At 32.9% G+C, this 20,036-nt stretch overlaps 1 protein-coding gene across 1 annotated transcript in view; it reads right to left on the bottom strand.

Moving 5' to 3' along the window:
• LOC106469585 (cathepsin O-like) overlaps nucleotides 1-17,965 on the bottom strand; it is a gene marked incomplete at its 5' end in the record, with an annotated part of 31,065 nt that extends 13,100 nt beyond the window's left edge. The window contains 5 exons of the mRNA XM_022398161.1: nucleotides 2,284-2,354; nucleotides 8,172-8,328; nucleotides 13,322-13,378; nucleotides 15,229-15,331; nucleotides 17,848-17,965. Of these exons, the coding sequence (XP_022253869.1) occupies nucleotides 2,284-2,354; nucleotides 8,172-8,328; nucleotides 13,322-13,378; nucleotides 15,229-15,331; nucleotides 17,848-17,965 (506 nt within the window). The remainder of the gene's footprint in view (nucleotides 1-2,283; nucleotides 2,355-8,171; nucleotides 8,329-13,321; nucleotides 13,379-15,228; nucleotides 15,332-17,847) is intronic.
• Nucleotides 17,966-20,036: the final 2,071 nt, after the last annotated feature.

Genomic DNA, 20,036 nt, shown 5'->3' with positions numbered 1-20,036 from the left:
CACAGCTGAATTCGTCAGTAATTTGAATTCCTTTCTTAGGTCTACAGGTATAAAAAAAGAAAAGAAAGAGCAACAGTTAATTATTATTCTGAATTATTTTATTTTAAGGGGAGTAAAAGTGGTTTAACAACATGATCAAATTCACTGCACATGGTTTATTATTAAAATAGAATTAAAGTCACTAATGTAAAAACATGTTTGTTGTACATGGTTTATTATTAACATAGGATTAAAGTCACTAATGTAAAAATATGGGCTTTACTGTCCACTAAACATTTCAAATTAAGATTTGAATTTAAAGATAATGTAATTTAATAAAATTTTTATCTCAAGATAATAAACTATAAACAACAGAGCCATCATAACCAAGCAATGTAACCAAATATACCAGTAATTTTCTCACTGGAAATAATTCATTAATATGAATGAAATTAAAGATTGTATAAAAGACAATGAAACTAGTACAAGTGCCGTCTTAACTACGTAACAGCTTAAAGCTCGTTTTCAAATAAATTACAATAGTAGACTATTTTAAATTTCACTCGAGAAAAATGACACTTTAAACCTGGCACAACAAGAATGGTTATACAAAGCTTTGCAGTTTTTTTTACATTTACAGCTTTCAGTAAAAACTTTTTTCACAAGAAAATATATATTGATTTGTTTCACAAAAATTCTATTCACAACAAAACCTACATTTAAAGTCTTGAAATATAATATTAGAAATATATATAAATAAATTCATGTTATTTTTATCCTTAGATAATGCTTTCCTTTTATTTAAAAAATTAATTTATAACAGGTTTCAATGTGAGCAAATTTAAACTTCACAAACTTTTTCATAATAAATACAATAGTTCTGTACAAAATGTTTTTCAAGTATTTCTTTAAGCTTCATTTTGTTCCAGTATTGTAAATGATATTCTTTCGATAGAAAGCGTTCTATATTTAACAGAATCTTCAATACCCGTTAAAGCATAAAATCAGGTCAAGAAAAACATACGTCAAGTAGATAGTTTAGTCTTGGTTTCCCGAACTTGTCTTTAATATAATCGATTTGGTAACTTGTACTAAACCGGTATGTTTCAAGGGTAGTATGTGTTTTGTTATCGTATTAAATGTTAGATTAATATAGTGCTATTTCTTTAAAATTTTGTAATATAATTTTGTAAGTTTAAAGACATAAAATCTTTAGTATAGGTGGTGGGGTGAAGTAACTAAATGTTCAATGTCCAACGGGCCAATCCTGTATCAGACGAGGAACGTTGACAATAATTATGAATTTACTAAGTGAATCTACACAAAACTTGTAAGGTTTTAGTAGGATGTACAAGTCTGTTGTACACAAAAAAATCATATTACAAAAGTATTTGTACTCATGATACAGCTGTGAATTGATTACATCACTCAGACACAAACCCTGACAGTTGAGAATGTAAGTTCATACTCATATGAAAAATAAAAATACTATCCATTTCTGAAGTGCATATCTGGTTCTTTTTTTTCACTATCCCTGTACACTGTATATGTAATTTACTCTCCTCTATGACAAACTGTCACCAGATCAGCAATGTAAGGTAAACTGAACAGTTGATAACTCTGACATCAACTACATAATACCAGGTTGAATGAAAGAACTCTGTAAATAAATCATGCATTTTAACGATCCATCTGTGTGTACACAATTAATTATATTGAATTATACACGAAGGTTAAGTAGTGCTACTCTTCGACTTTAAAAATTCTAAAATTATTTGTTTGTTTGGAATTAAGCACAAAGATACACAATGGGCTATCTGTGCTCTGCCCACCACGGGTATCGAAACCTGGTTTCTAGCGTTGTTAGTCCACAGACATACCGCCGTGCCATTGGTGGGGGTGGGGCTTCTAAAATGAAAAAACACAATCAGCTATGTACAGCGAATTGTAGAAGAATCCAAGGGTATTGTGAGTGTAAGAACAAAGGTGTACCCCTTATTCATGAATAGTTATCACTTGCATTCGAGAGAGAGAGAGATAGAATATCCCTCACAGTTTTTGGGTGTTATCCATGTAGTTTTATGTCTGGAATTATATCCTTTGCTCTTTTCTCAAACTGGTGTTTATTCCCTTATATTATTAGTTTAAATTTAACTTTTTTTTTTTTCATGTGGTTATGATGCTAAATTTATTTTTACCCATTTACAAATGATGATTCTTTTATATATATATATGCAACTCAAAACTATTTCAAGACTTACTACAGAAATTCTACTTTTAGACATGCTCATTAAATAAACCTACTTTTTAATCTTGCACGGTTGGGCAACATTCTTCAATGGATACTGAGCTTCAGTCACCACACTAACATTATACTGAAATTCAGATGTAAATTAATATCAACGGTACATAAATATACTTAAAAAATATAAATCTAGCAGAAAAGTTTTTGTAATGCAACTTACGTTAAGTTTTGCCTTAAAAACTACACACTCAACTTTTAAAACTTTACACCGAGTTTGGTTATATGCCAATACCACTTATCAAGTTTTAATTAACATTAGACAAAATATCTTTATAATTAATCTAAAGAAGACTACAAATTCAATTGTAAATAATAGTTACAGTAATATGTGTAAACGTATATTCATAAATATATAAAATCCTTTATTTTAACACAGACTTTAAGATGTGTAAGGATTAGATTCACCACAAAAGTTATATACGAACATTTTTACATGTCCTTTTCAGTCCAACATTTCTGTACGAGAGAAACATGTAAACTGTTTATATAAAAAATTCTGGGGTCCTTAATAGATATTAGGTCAGAAAATGATTCAGCTTTAAGCGACCTTTGGAAGTGTCGAGGTTTGGATTGTCAAACTTTCTACAATTCTTATTTTCACCTACACTTTCTGGTTTCATGTATTATTTTGGCTGTATCTACATAAATTGTGCTATTCCATAATAGTGGGTCTAAACTTTATCTTGGATTACTTTACACAGTATTATATATTTAGACACATCTCTAAAGGGTAGTACTTGTTATTAACTCCTGAATTTAACAAATAAACAAGAACTTCTGGTTGGGAAGAAAAAATAGTAAACAACATTTTTTAGACTCTTCAATAGCTGTTCAATATTATCAAATAAATAAATAATTGATAGTTAACATTTTCCTAACCCTAAAATGTATTTCAGATAGATACATCTTTGCGACACAGTATCACGTAATTTCTTGTGCATGCCACAGAGCAAAGCTCCCACCCCCCTACACAAGTATTGCACCAATGTTTGATGTAATCATCATTAGATTATAGCCCTCCATTAATAGGAGTGGGAGCCATCCTCAATGTGCTGTAATCCCCATGAACACTGGCTCATTCTTGATGATGCAAACTAAATGCATCAGAAATGGAGTAAAAGGATGGAAGACGGTACAGAGAGGCAAGTATTTAAATAGAATATATTTTCAGGTATCAGAAATGTTAACTTCAGAAAAGCTACTTCACCTCACTGCAACAAGTCCTAGAATCCCATACTGAAGTAACTTCAGAAAAGCTACTTCACCTCGCTGCAACAACAAGTTCCTAGAATCCCATACTGAAGTAACTTCAGAAAAGCTACTCACCTCGCTGCAACAACAAGTCCTAGAATCCCATACTGAAGTAACTTCAGTAAAGCTACTCACCTCGCTGCAACAACAAGTCCTAGAATCCCATACTGAAGTAACTTCAGTAAAGCTACTTCACCTCGCTGCAACAACAAGTCCTAGAATCCCATACTGAAGATGATGGAGAAGCCAGAACAGAGAAATTACAAATATGAGCTCGTTTAGGAAGACAGTGTCTGAAAGTGAAAGCCAAAGGAGTGGGACATCCACGAGGCAGTGGTAGCTTAGTGCAACAGAAACTGATGGAAGGCCACATTCACCTCAAGTAGGGGAATAATCTTTGCCCAATCGAGTTGGTAGGGCAAAAGATATAGTTTTCCACTCAGTGCTAACTCAATGGAGGAATGGCAGATTGCTCAACTGTCCACTATCTCACAGGTAGGGAGACGAGCTTCAATATGTAATGTGGCTAGGGCTATAACTCAGACTGTTTCATGCCGGAAAAACACGTGAGATACTCACCACGAAAACAAGGTAAAGAGAGTAGCATCCCAGACCAGCAATCCCAAGATCCATCTGGATGGACCTAACCACTGTAAATGGCTTGTTTTATAATGTAGCCCTGCTTCACAATTAAGGAATGTGTCCACTTTGTCTGATACCAGTGGGACTGCACTGCCTGATGAGGAACTCTCCACACCAACTTACCCAGCAGCTTGGAATTGGGGATCCAATGGTACTCCAATAGAAGAAATGGGGAGGGGATGTTGTAGGAAACATTGGAGAAGTGCGTGGACCTTTGTCAGAAAATGTAATCATCTGGAATTAGGTCCAGTAAGCAGTGAGCAGGAGCAGATGGGTTTAATTTTTTTGCATTCTCTTGCTTGATGTAGATTTTGGGTAAGCAATTCCTATGTGACAAACCTGGCCATAGATATACATGTATGTTGAACAAGGTGGTTGCAACCCCCCCCCCCCAAAAAAAACTAATCAACTCACCATTTTAAAGAGTGGGGTCATTGCACATCTTCACCTGCAAGATCACATAGGAGACATCAACAGCTAGAGGCAAGAAAAGCCAGAAGACAATAATGAATATACTGTGAAGGACAAAGATGATCTGGGTCAAAATTATTATACAAAGAGAAAAGTGGAAGGAAGAATGAATGAAGAAAACATCTAATCAGCCTCCCAAATTTTGGAGTGGCCTAGGAAGAAGGAGAAAGGGTACGAAATACATCTAAAGCATATAAAATGACGTTGAGCCACATCACACACAGAATATCCTAAGCAAGAGCTGTAGAAAGACAATTATGATAGAATGCCTACAGTGGGAGTAAATCTACTGAAAACACCAAAGGATGGATAAATAATAATGTGGGAAGGGTCAAGGCCTAAATGAATTAGTCTATCCATAAATAATAATGTGGGAAGGGTCAAGGCCTAAATGAATTAGTCTATCCATAAATAATAATGTGGGAAGGGTCAAGGCCTAAATGAATTAGTCTGTCCATAAATAATAATGTGGGAAGGGTCAAGGCCTAAATGAATTAGTCTATCCATAAATAATAATGTGGGAAGGGTCAAGGCCTAAATGAAATAGTCTATCCATAAATAATAATGTGGGAAGGGTCAAGGCCTAAATGAATTAGTCTATCCATCACGAAGTCCTGAGCTTTCGAGACATAAGTGCCTTACTGTAAAAGAAATGAAGAAATCAAAAGAGGTGTTTAATGGATCTTAAAAAAAGACAAGACAGATGAAACAGAAAATGATGGCAAGCTTATCATCAGCTACCACAATGACGATGTAGAGACAGAAAAACCTTAATCTTGAGATTAGATTTTATGAAAGAATCAGGCATCGTCAACTGCACCCCACTGGAATAGAGGCAGTGGGAAGGTGTGATTGTAGGATTTGTTGGCATCAAGTAGAAAGTCAACACAAACTGCCACATGCATTACACTCATCACAGACATGAAAACCCACATATGTTTATGTTTGTTTGAAGTTAAGCACAAAGCTACACAACAGGCTTTCTGTGCTCTGCCTACAACAGGTATCAAAACCCAATTTCTAGAATTGCAAGTCCACAAACATATCGCTGTGTCACTGAGGAGCCCCACATGTGCCAGTGGAAGAAGCCAACAAAATGACTTCTGAGTCCTGGAGGGCCCAAACCAAGATGCAAGTCTAAGTACAGTGGGGAAAGGGGCTGTCCAAAGTTGTGTAGGATCGAGCATGCCATTACAACCAGGAGAATGACAGGCTACAAGTTAAATAAGAGGACTTGTATGGACACATCCAAGAGGAGTGAAAGACTCAAGAGAAGAAAGAGTCCCCCCCCCCCAAACCATAAAAAAACTTGTACAAGAAAGGACAGAGAAATGAGAGCATTGGTATCAAAAGCACCATGTCACAAAGACAAAGCCTGCCCCATACCAGAAGCGAGATAGCCCCCGTAAATAAAGGAAGTAGAGAGCCAAAACAACAACCCAAAATGAGATGAATTCCAAAGGACACAGAATGTTGCAACAGAGGAAGCCACAATGGAAGGGGCAAGTAGAATCCAAACACCAAGAGCAGTGGAATAATAGGCTTGAAAAATTCATCCTGTAAAGAAAAACCCACCAGATCCAATGAAAAAGGAATGTGGCTTGACAATCAGAGGAAGTGCAAGGTGGAGAAAATGTTGAGATTCAGAAATGATCATCTGTTACTGGAGACATTATCCACTAAAGAGTGAGACACTGCCCATCTGAAACCAATCAGTTGTGTGAAGTGGTACAGACTGGTATTTAGCCAACAACTTTCCACCTACATAGGTATGATAAAAATACAGCAGTCAAACTCAGAGTGGGATGGAAGAATTGACTTACAGCACTTAAAACAGGATGAGATTGAAAGTAGAAGTACAGTAAAAAATTTCAAGGAACTCAATAAAGTGAAGTAAAGGGAGTCCACAAGAGTACAAATTGAGGGAGCAGAGCTATCACAGGACTGAAGCAGAGGTGGCTCCAGAAACAAATGGCTTTCAAGACCCATGATGGCCAGCTCTCAAAGAATAGGGATCAGGGATACCAAGAGGACAAGGAACATTGGAGAAGATGAACCCATAAGGCCCTGTATCATGGGAGAAAATGGCGGGGCCAAGAAACCAAAGTGAACAGAGATTACTGCTGAAGAACTGTATCAACTCAAGATGGCAATGTACAAGAAATACCCTCAAAAATACATACCAAAAAGAAAAGATGTATGACACAGGTCCTAGAGAGTAAATTGAGGGAGAAAGTAAGGCAACCTGACAACCATAAACAAAGATACAGGGAGAAAGTAAGGCAACCTGACAACCATAAACAAAGACACAGGGAGAAAGTAAGAGGGAGAAAGTAAGGCAACCTGACAACCATAAACAAAGACACCAAAGGACAAAATGGAAGAGAACCAGGATCAAATTGAGAAATTAGTAGGTGCAAGTGTCTCCAGTAAAACTTTTATGGTCATGAAGCATAAGAATGAAAAATGGAGTAAGAGATGGAAATGAAATCCCTAAACTGAAAATAAGAGATTTAGGTGTACAAGTTTCAAGTAACAAGGGAGACTGAGCTTCAACAACAAATAAATGGGAAATATTAAACAAAAGACACATACAATGAAGAATGAAAGTGGAACTACCTGCTCCACATTGGAAAGGGGAAACAAATAGCAAAAGTCAGTATGGAAACAACAGTAATCAAACATTCACGTGATCAAGAAAATTCAGTTGAAGTAACAGAAGCAGAAGGTTAGGAAACCTGCTCCGAGATCAGAATGAAACTAACCATTGGGTGCACAATATCATTAATATCACTGACTGTCAGTATCTCCAGCTGCCCTGAAAATATTGAATGATTCCTGTGAAGGTGTTCTAAAAACCTTGGGAATGTGAGAAACTTGGGAACATGAAAGCATAATTAGTTAATCCATGAAACTGATAATGAGGTGGTCCATTTTGTAATTTTTTTTGTAATCAGTTAGAAAGACAATGAGCCAGGTATGGGAAGGGTACATAGGCCTAATGATAACCTTAAATGGTACTGGACAAAACCTGCATGTTGGATTAAACAACAGAAAATGTACAAAGTCAGTTATAAGAATGAAAATTCTAACTGATAAGTATAAAATTTAGTATTGTTCTTTCATATAATCAAGAAAATTAAAGAAAGAAAGCCTGCTAACAAATAACATAGTAAAAAATTAAAACAATAAGCACAAAAATTATGGTAAACGGATAGCTATTGTCTAATGATGATTACATCACAGGTTGGCACATTACGCGTTGACACTTGTAGGGGTGGAAGCTTTGTTCGAGGCTTGTGGCACATGCAGGAAATTACATGCCTCTTTTTATGTAAATAGACAAGTAGAATTTCTGAATTAAAATTTTAATAACTAACATTTTCTAACGGTTCACAATAAACTTACTAACTACACCATGCACACACTGATATATTTAACATATCCAAAAATATTTCAATTCCTATATTGCATAAGTATGATATAACATTATTTATTATCATCAATATAACAGACCACTAACTTTATTTAACCACATAAGAGCGCCACAGGTATCACCTCCATCGCAACCTTGGTTACTTCCCTTTGCACAGTCAATGAGCTGTTGCACACTTAATTCTTTTAAGATGCCAGTTTTAAGAGCATACATAGTTTCCATTGTTTCAACTGTACTGAAAGCCCTATGAACATCAGAAAAAATCAAATTATCAGTGCAATAAAGCTTATTTAGAGAGTTTGTAATATATTATTACTTATTGTCAGGTTTTTATGTATGGGCCAGATCCTTTACAGTAGATGCCATTGACTTGTTGGCAGTAAATTTCAACAATAAAGAAAAAGCACACAGTCCATTTGTTTTAAAATAATATACAAAAATGTCAAACGTATATACAAAAGTTCATTACACTGTTGGTTACCACCGTTGTATCCAGGCTTGTTCAATTACTTCAGAACACAATTTGAAAAGACAAATTATTATTCTCTCTCCTCTGTTATTACAATACAGTCTGTGATAATTTCACTTTAAAATCACCACTATAGCTGTTGGTTACAACAGGTGTATCCAAAGCTTGAAATAATTGTCTCTTTTATGTCAAGGCTGGTTCAATTACTTTAGAACACAACTGACAAAAAAATTTTTTCCTCACTACTCTGTTGTAACAATACAATCTGTGATAATTTCTCTTTAAAAATTGCCACTATATGCTCTTTATGGTTATACTTACAACCACATGGTTTAGATCTAACTATCTCAAATTACATTTTGGATGTTTATCTATAGCCTGACCAAGTCCTAGAATGTTCCACATACTATTATATATTATGATGCAATAATACTTGATTGAAACAATGAGAAAAACTTAGAAGGTTCTACTAACATAACAATCGCCAAATCACAGCAATTGAACTACACAACATATGATACAAAATCAGTTACATAAACAAACCTGCAATAAGTTATCACTTCTTAAAATAACCAAATTTATTACTCACACTATACTTAAACCATCTAAATATATATAATATTTTTGACGTATGCAAGTCGTTATAAGCTCATGTATTTGTATTTATGCCAAAGGTAATAAGGCTATCTGTCACCTACTGACCAGAGAGAAGGAAACTCATTAGCAGCATCCTACTACATATGCCAAGGGATTGACTGCCACCCTTGTAATGCACCCACATCTTAAAGTGTGGGAAAGAAAAGTTATATAAGACGTACAAAATTGAGGCTACAGTTCCTTCATTTCAAAATATGATGTAAATAAATAAAAGTTTCCAGTGTACACATATAAATTTTTTGCTTTTCTTACATATATCTGTAGTACTAAAAACACAACTCACAAGTTATCAGTGCACACAAGGTTAGTCATAGTGAACTGAAATGGCCATAGTACATGTATTACTGTACGCTGCCAGTAAATTTACATTTGCTATTTTTAAGACTTTTAAAGTACTTTCACCATATGGCAAGCAACAACAGAAGTTCTAAGCAAAAAACTATTCATAAATATATTGCAATCTCTTCAATTTCGTAATTTTCATGTTAATTCTTAATTTCAAGAAAACAATTTTGAAAATAGAATTACGATTTAATATATATTCATTACGAAACATTTGGGTATGTGTTCAGGAACTAGACTATTATTATAAATGTCACTGAACTTTCATGCTGTAAGTACACATGTTTGTGTAAGTGTATTACACTTAACTCGTGGAATATTAACAATACAATAGTTGTTATCGAGTGTCTAGCAGAGCAGGTTCTTATTCAGTTAATCAAAGTAAACATTCTTAGTTTAAAAGATAAAAATATGCTTATGACACATAACATGCCAAATACCAGAAACAAAATATAATTGCCACTTTAAGCCGTACTAAACAGAACAAACAAGATAAATAAAGAACACCAAGCCAGAAGAAAGTTGCCTAAGGTCTGTCTTATAGCTATGTTACTATAAATTACACACTTGCAACAAACAAGATATCCAACTACAAAAAAGTATACCTTCTGTATATAACCACTAAAAGTGGAATTAATATTACTAATTCAACTGGAATAAGTTGTTTTCTAGTTTAGACAAAAAGGAAATTCCAGAAATGTAGAAGTTATAATTTTCCTACACAGAAAACTTATTTCCAATAGATACTTACCTTTATACTCCCACCTACCACCATGTGTTTAACATTGTACAACTGCACATAGCATGCAAAACACATGTAACAAGCCTCCACGAATAGGAGCATGACACACTCTCCTGCCACAGCTGTATCCCTTTGGATTACAGTCTAACCTCACCTCGAGATAAGTCACCGAGAAAAAACATTGGAAGTAGGAAGGAAGGGTGGTAGGTGTAAGCAGAGGTAAGTATCTATTGGAAATACATTTTCTGTGTATGAAAATTATAATAACTTCAAATACGATATCTTACCTCATATCCAATAAGAGCTAAAATCCCACATTGATCTGGGGAAGGGATTATTTAGATGAGCCCCCTTCAGAATACATCTAAAGAGAACCCATGAAGTGTGACATATCTCTGAAGAGGAAATACATTTGTGGGAGACTACAGGTCTGAACCATGAATGCAGTTTTGCTAAATGGGCGGCAAAGAGGCACAAACGATAATTAGCCATGTGTGCCCCAGGAATAGCAGGGACAGGGCACATCGGACTAGTCAGGAGATCAAGATGCAAGACGATAATTAGCCATATGTGCCCCAGGAATAGCAGGGACAGGGCACATCGGACTAGTCAGGAGATCAAGATTCAAGATGGAGGGAATCTCTTTAAAGGTATCATTATACAGTTAAGTATCCAATGGAGACAACTCGTCTGCCTGGTGTGTCCATCTGATGGCTTTGCAGAATATATAAAAAGAACTAAATTTCCCTTGATGTTTGGCAGTAAAATCATGTATAGCTTGAGGTTGTTCATTAGTCTGTCATTTCATTTATGACATTCTCAGTGACACATCAATATTGTAAAGAGGACCTGCACTGAGTATATGTATGACATTTTATCAGGAAGTAGATGTTCAGCTTACGTTATGTACAAGTTCTTCCTCCAAACAGTAAGAGTTGCATTTGTCAACAGGTCTTAGGTGTCAATTGACTGCTCTCACAATTCACTGTAATACACCCCTAGCAAGGGCGGTGGAGCCGTGGGTGGTAGTAAGGAGCAGCAAGTGACGTTACATGATGCTTATATTTCAAGGATAAAACGTAGCTCTCCTCATATTTTGTTCCAAAAATAAAACTAGTAGATGAAATTGTTTGAAACTTGACATAATTTTTTAAAGATATGTAGTTTCAGAAATACATTTAATTTTGATTTTTTCTGCTAAAAATTTTTTTATTTATTGTAATTATTTGCACTTAGACTATGAATTAGTGCTACTACACTTAATATTTTTATTATTATTTGATGAAATAATGCATCTAAGAATACAGAAAAATAACAGACACTGTATAACTATCAGACTTTTTCTGGCTTTCTAGCTATGTGATAAAAGCTGTTAAAAATTTGGTTAAGGTAATCAACATGTTTCCTGTGGGAATAAAGTTTGAACTGAAAGCAAAATAGACAGTTCTCTGTACAGAAAACAAAGTAATATGTCATTTGATAGACTGAAACTTTGTTTTTCTATTGGTTATCAATAATATTGTATAAAATGTCAGAGAGAACTATCGGTAATTAGTGAAAGAGAGAACGTAACAGGTGGGTGTGGCAAATGTGACTGATTTTCTAGTTGTTGGCTCTGTAAATAAGATTGAAGGCTATAAAAATTATGCTTTGCTTTAGTAATATCTATATTATAAGTAATTTACATTACATCCTATACTTTTGGAGGGGTGGTAAATGAATTAGAGAAGAGGGGAAGACACAGAGAGTAGATGTCACAATTCTTACTAGGGGAGTTTGAGGATTTAAAAAAAAATTTCTTATAACAGTTAGAACTTAAAACTTATCTAGTATTAAAATGTACTATGTTTTTGATTCCGAGTTTATTTGTGTACAATGATAATAAAGTAGTTTCAGTAAATTTTAAGTGTAACTGTCTAAAATGTTGTGAAATATGAACTTTGAACTACTCGTAGCAAGAAAGTTAAAACTATAAGCTTGGAAAAGGGTTAAGTGGAGATTGGCTTCAGGTTCCTGTCAAATATGTTTCAACATATTACATCACGCAATCATTCTTAGGTTCTCTGGTGTGGCTGACAGAGCTAGACATTACTAAGTACCACCAAATTCCTAAGCTCTACTGCCAGTTAGGATTCATGGATTCAAATGTGGAAATAATTTCTAGCTTATATGAATACAAAAGAAAGGAGCTATTTGAACACTCTTTAACGATAATCTGCTGAGACCCACCCAATAATTTTCAGCACCAACTTGTAATCAAAGTATTTAATAAAACTGAACTGAGAAAATTATAAAGTGAAAAGTTCCACTGATGAAAAAATATTTCAAATATTAACAATCACATTTGTTAATAATTACTATGAAGAACCAAACTATTCATTGTAGGAAACTATACCTGTCATAGTACATGGTAGTGCTTTAACATTGAATAACTTAACCGTGCTTAAACTATATTTGACACATAAGATGCTAAAGGAAACGTCTGACTGAAAAATTCGTTTTCATCAGCAGTTTCATCACATTTTTTGATCCAAGCATCTGAAGATGTTTGAAGAATTACAAGAATTAGGGTTCAGGTGGTCTTTAAAGTTATAAACGCTGTTACAAATGATGCTTGGTTGAACCCACAATTTCATCTACACAGAGTACAGTTAAATCAATAAACAATATAAGAGCAGTAAAGTTATAACTTTATCCTTTATCTTGGAAAAGTTATCAATTCTCAATACAAGTTTTAAAGCTATATACAGACATTCAGATCAACAATGTAATGTAACTGTTGATGAAAACAATTACCATTTTACGCAGTTCTAACAGTAAACAAGATTTCAGAAAAAAAAAAAAACTCAAACCTAAACTGAACTCATCAGCAAGAGAAATTCTTCTATCATTAAAAAAAAAAAAAAAAAGAAATAAAGACTCAGGAAATTTCATACAGTTTGATTAATTTTAATCAGCAATTTCTATCATTTTTTTATTTTGAAAAGTAGTACTTCACAATTTCATAAAATATTGAAAAAAAGTTACCAGCATGCTCCACAATCCTTTTGATCTTTCACGGTAGTCACTACCTTCTTGTTTCTCCTAAAAGAAAATTAACAATATTTTCAAAGCTGCACTGCATACATGTTGAAATGAAATGCCTTTTTCAGATAAGGGCACTTCAATGTTGGATCTACAGGAAGAATAATGAAAAAATGTCTACCAGGTAAAGTAGAAAAACTGTTATATCATAAGCTCCATGTTTAATAAATTAAAACATTTAAACAGCATTTATACCTAAACATACAAGTAGAGATTTACTTCGTAAAATTGGGGAAATCAAATGGTTTGATACTTTATATTACAAGATTAAGGTTTTAAAAAGTTAATGTGTGAACAGGGTATTTGTGTTGTTGTTGTTTCTTCTGATAATTCAACCGATAATTACACTGATTAAACTTAATATATTTATGTAGAGCTACACTATAAATAATACTTCATAGCTCTTTGGAGCAACAAGAAATCTTGACATTGTTTAAACAACGTACTTTTCCAATTGTTGCGTTAACAAAAATCAGATCAGTTACAAGAACAAGGGTATTCACGTATACCAATACCGAGAACTATTCCCTTAAGTCAAATTTGTTTAATGAGATTTATTGTATGTCAGAATCATGATTGCAATGCCTTTTCCAGCAACTAAAATATTCCAATCAGAAATAAATATTCGTTAATACATTGCCTTGGACAGAATGTCGATATCACAGTTATATGTCATAGCATGCTGGATCAAATTTCAAATAATTATAGATTCAAGATGAAGAACGTACTATAATCCTTTGCTGGAAACATCAGTAGCGGACCCAAGATAGCCTTTCGAGCAGACATAATATTTATGCTCATAAATGGCTAGGAATCACTGCAGTATATTGATTTTGTCCTTGGATGGGAAAAAGGTTCTTAGTGGCTAGGAATAGAGCCTGAATCGTATTTAGGGATAAGCCTTATTAAATAATTTCACAATTTTAGACCTTAATAACAAGAATTTATTACCAATACCAGAGAGTATGACAGTCGCCGAAAACTTATCAACTAGTTGAGTTAGGGAAATGTTACTAATATCTTTCAGTTTCCTTAGTACTTATTTGACATTTTCATCACTAACTGTAATAGGAAAACTATTCTCTGAAGAGAACATTTCATAACTGATGTTTAAAGTAAGTTCCTGCAAAATTTGTATGTTCCAGTAATTAAAACCTTCATGAGGTTATGCTTCATTGATTCTGGTATAGAACTTTCATCAAAGAAGCGTGACATTCATGAGGCAGAAATAAGTGGGAGACTACACCCACCTCAAGAAGGGAATACTCTTTGTCTAATAAAGATGGTGTAGCAGAATATTAGTAACGTGTTGCTAAAGTAGGCGAATAACAGATTGCTTCATCACCCACTATCACATTTAGGTTGACAGCTGAACTTGTGTTTTAAAAATAATGATCAAATCATAGGCTTGCAGAATACATGTTAACACATGAAGGAGTAGAAGCTTTATTTAAAGTTTGTAGCATGTGCCGGAAGTTACATGGCAGTGTGTGCAAGTTAATAGAGTGCAGACAGTTGAGGAGTATTTCTGAATAATATTTTCTAATCAAACAAATCAAGTAAAGAGCATCTTAATAACAGGTAAGATTACAATGTACATTGTTACACTACTTTTGTTAAATTTTTGTACAGAAGATGTAAATTTTAAAAATAAATTGCGTTTTATATTCATAACATACATACTTTTAAAACGTATATTGAGGTTACTGTATAGAACTTATTTTTTGAACATTTAACAGTTCTAAGATGAGAGTGATGTTTTAAAATCTATATCATTTAAAAATAAATGATAAAAATTGAAATATCTTAGAGCTATTTATATTTTCTATTTAATAAACAAAAACACTTACCAATCCCAATGTTTTGGTATATCTGAGAAGCTTCTTTTCCTGCGTAATTTGGAATTTTTGTTGTACTTATGAAAGTTGAAGTTACCATCCTGTCTTCGTAAAACTTTTATAAACAAATTTTTTTTATTACTTTTTTGCATTCATAGAAACTCAGATATTTCTTAAAATGACAATACATATTCAAATATGGAATATCACACATTTAATCACAACTAATTTTGGGTATTACTAGATGTAAATAAAACTTGGGCAAAGTGGAGTGAAAGTTGTTCTTATGAATACCAGTCAACTAGGTATTTCACTCTAAACCTAACCACAATCAAACATGTACCAAAAGTATTACTCTTTAAGGTATATAAGAAAATTCAATGCAAAAGAGATGGGATGGAAAGGCTATCGTACAAGGACATGCTAACATCTTCGAAATCACAATCTCTTGAATAGAGAAGAGTTACAAGGGATCTGACTGAAGTGTAAAATTTAAGATGGCTGACAGTATTGACGCATTGTATAAACATTAAGAAACATCGGTACTTGGTGAAACTCAGACACAAGATTGAAGAAAAGAAAGACAATTGAACATTTCACAAAATTTTCATTTATTACAACTACGATTATGCTAGTGAATGGAATGGGTTGCCTTCAAATGTAGTAAATTCAGGAAATTTAATGACAAATATCTGACTGACATTGAGTGTTTCATTTTAAAGTTTAGTTTAGTGGATGGGATGGCCTAGATAGATCAACAGGTTCCTTGTTGTCTTTAACCCTCTCAGTACAGGCTGGTCAAAGTGCACAAGTCAAAACTTTTTTTCAGACAGTTACATTTAAAATTTAATTAAACTACTTTATTATCATTGTACACAAATAAACTTGGTATCAAAAACATGATACATTTTAATACTAGATAAGTTTTAAGAACTAAGTCTTATACGAAAATATTTCTTAAAAAATCCTCTAGTGAGAATTGTGACATTTACTCTCTGGGTCTCACGCTCTTCTCTAATTTATTTACCACCCCTCTAAAAAGTACAGGATTTAATGTAAATTTCGTATAAAATACAGATATTATTAAGGCAAAGCAGAATTTTATAGCCTTCAATCATATTTACAGAGCCATCAACTAGAAAATCAGGCACATTTGCCACACCCATTTGTTACTTCCTCTTTTTCACAAATTGCCAACAGTTCTCTCCGACATTTTATACAATATTGTTTACAACCAACAGAAAATCAATGTTTCAATCTATTAAATTATGCATTATATTATGTTATTTTATTAAAAACCCAGACAAAATAAGATAGTTATAAGACATTGTTTCTTTTTGCACGTTATTATTCTGTATTCTTAAGTGCATTATTCAATTAAATAAAAATCATTTAGTGTTAGTACCATTAGTATAAACGGTAGGCTTAAGTTTCATTGACAATCAACAGCAAAAAAAGAAGGCTCAAGTAAGTACTATGTATTCTTTAGTTATTATTCTTATTATAAATGTAACTAAAACGTAAAAATCAGAAACTTATTAGCTTAGATTAGGCAAGATAATTACAAGTTCTCCATGAAGTATGCTCACAAGCAGCTCGTGCTTCATGTAATTGGACAATAACATGAACTGCTTCTTCACAGACTGATTTATTATTTATAAGAGAAATAAAACAATAAAATTAAGTATAAACAGATGTTATGAAATTTACACTATTTAGGATAAATAATTGTAGTTTCAGGTCATAATTTGTAGCCATTCAAGAAAGAGAAAAGATAATTTAAATCTATTTTATATTTTTTTTTGGTGGTTAAGTTAAACAAATGGGTATAGTGTTAGGGTAGAGAAAATAAGTAAAATGTATAGTTTCACTGAAAAAACAAAGTCTTATATTTATTCAGGAGGTTTTATACAAATGAAATATTCACAATTTTCAGATAAAGAGAAGTATTTTTAATCTTAAAATGAAAATAATTTTGCACTTGGAGGTAAAAATTCTTAAGTCAAAATTATGATTTCTTTGTTTACAAAAAAACTTTATTGAAAGCTTGTCAGATTTTTTGAAGATACATAAAATATATTAAAAGTTATAGTATGGAAACTGATGGTTGCTTTGACATCACAAACTCGGTTTTATTGACAGAACCCATATTGAGAGATTTAAATAAATGTTTATTTTCACGTTTTTTTTATATACTATTTTGTAAAATCAAAATCTTTGATACTTAATGTCACATACAAATCACTTCACATAGCCACAGTTTTCAAATACAGACTTTGACCTAATTAAGTGTGATTCATATCCTGTTAGTTAAACTGGTAGACGGTGTAACTTTACACACTTTAGATCTTCCAAAAATTGGAAAATCATGCTTCAAAGAAAGTGAGACATAAAGACATGTTCTTGTATTCTAATAAATATGTATAAAAAATAATACAATTCAGTATTTATTGTATTGGCTGCTATAGCTTACATAAACAGACTCAGAGGAACCAATTTCAAAAATGCTTTTTTTGTGTTTTACTCCTCCAACTTAAATAACAGTAGAGTCTATTCAGACAGTCATGGTAAGTTCAAAAGTACTGAATGAAAGAAGGTTAAATACATCTATATACTGTACTTGAAACTCACTAAACTGCTGAAATTCATACGGTGTCAAGTCAGAAAATTCTGTTATGCCATATAAAGCAGAGTTGCTGTTATTGCGATGCTTGTTCAACCACTCAATTCTCTTCAAACTACCCTGTAAAACAATAAAATATGATTATAAAGTAAAATATCTTGATTCCCAAGTAATGTTAATAAACAGTACATACGTACCCAATAAAATGTAGACATGAATCATGATTCATAACACTACAAATTGGGTTTTGATACCTACCGTTGGCGGAGCACAGCCAACCATTGTGAAGCCGTGTGACTACAAATGTAATGGCAATTTTGCAATGACTTAGACACTTGAAATAATTAAAAACACAAATAATGTGAAAACTAATTTAAATTAGTTGATTATTTTTGTAAGTTCTGACACTAACTGATTAAGCTGAACAAATTTGAATTAATCAAAAATAAGTAAAGTCATAATGGCAATATTTTGATTATTATTGTGACATTAATAAACTTAATCATAATTTTGATTAATGGAAAGTTGGAATAATCTCAGTAATAATCAGAAACACTATTTGACTATTTTTCATGACATTAATTGATTTAATCACAATTTCAATGAATATATTATTTATGTGATACAAATAAATGTAATCAATTATGTTGATTAATTGAGTTAACCATCCAATATTTGATCCGTTAACTGTCATTATTAAATTGTTTTCTTTTGATTTCCCATTAAACTTCCCAACATTTTTCCCGTTGCATTTCTAGAATGTCATCGTTACTTTTATGAAAATAGACAACATGAAAAACAGTGTTATAATTTCATGTTGAGTGACCCTAAGTGTTGTAAAACTAATGAAATCAGTGCTCAGTGTTTGACCACATATCTTATGTCTTAGTAATGGTATTGGTATGGCAGTCTAGCATCTTACACACACTTTGGTTAGTAATTTATAACATGGTTGTGTTCTTTCGTCAAGAAAATGAAAGCTTCATAAATAACTACTGATAATGATTGATTATACTCAATCATGCTGATAGCCTTCCATGTGGTAACTGCAATAGGAGAAATGACAACATTTTTTCCAGATTAAAGTCAGAATTTCTGATATGATTGAGTTGAAAATAAAATAAAAGAACTAAACACAAAGGTGGATCAAAGGAAAACAAAATTTATCTAACAAGTGAATAAATGAAATATAGTAAGTACATGAAACCATGGATACAAACTCTCTAAATACCAGCAGACCTGGAAATTTATCTAACAAGTGAATAAATGAAATATAGTAAGTACATGAAACCATGGATACAAACTCTCTAAATACCAGCAGACCTGGAAAAAGTCTGTAGAGAACTGGAGAAGTTCTGAATCTAGACAAAGAACTAATCAACTTATACTTGAACAAACTGAATCAACTCTGTTTGGTAAGAAACTACATTTGGACATCCCGTAACTGAAAGCAGGGAAAAAATAGCCTCTTTCTAAACTATCAACAAATATGCTGTTAAAAAAACAAAAAACTTATGCATAACTAAAATGATGGAAACGAGATGATCACATTGATTCCAAGCTTGTTGAGAAAAACTACGAAGTTTACAAAATGATAAAGAACCTGGGACAGATAATGTTTACTAAAGAGTTTTGAAGGAGGTCAAAGGTTGAATATGTGAGCCACTTGCTACTGATTTTTCCAAGTCCTAGAACATTGGCCAAGTGACAGATGATTGGAAATTGGCTAAGGCGACATCTCTTTTCAAGGGAAGTGATAAATTATAGGCCTACTAGTCTTACATCAGTGGTGGGAAAAATTTAGCTGATAACAGATGCTTTGCAAAATTATTTAACAAAGTTTAGAATTTTATTGGATAGTCAACATGGTTTCATGAAGGGAAAATCTTGCCTTACAAATCTTTTAACATTCTTTGAAAAGGTTACTGCTTACGTAGATGAGGGTAAGGGTGTAGATTTGGTGTATCTGGATTATCAGAAAGCATTTGACAAGGTGGCACATAAAAAGAATGTAAAGAAATTATATCTATAGGTGTGTGTGTGTAAGTTAGCAAATTGGATAGAAGAGTGGCTAGATGGAAGAAAGCAGAGGATTGTTACAAATGGAGTTCAGTCAAACTGAGATATAATGTCACAAGTGGGGTACCTCAGTCTTAGAACCTTTGATTTTTTTATTTCCATCAATGACGGAATAGTC

This window comes from Limulus polyphemus, unplaced genomic scaffold, assembly GCF_000517525.1.
Source record: "Limulus polyphemus unplaced genomic scaffold, Limulus_polyphemus-2.1.2 Scaffold3560, whole genome shotgun sequence".
Lineage (NCBI taxonomy): Eukaryota > Metazoa > Arthropoda > Merostomata > Xiphosura > Limulidae > Limulus > Limulus polyphemus.
Note: the sequence above shows the minus strand (reverse complement) of the source record. Positions and strands in the feature narration are given on the sequence as shown.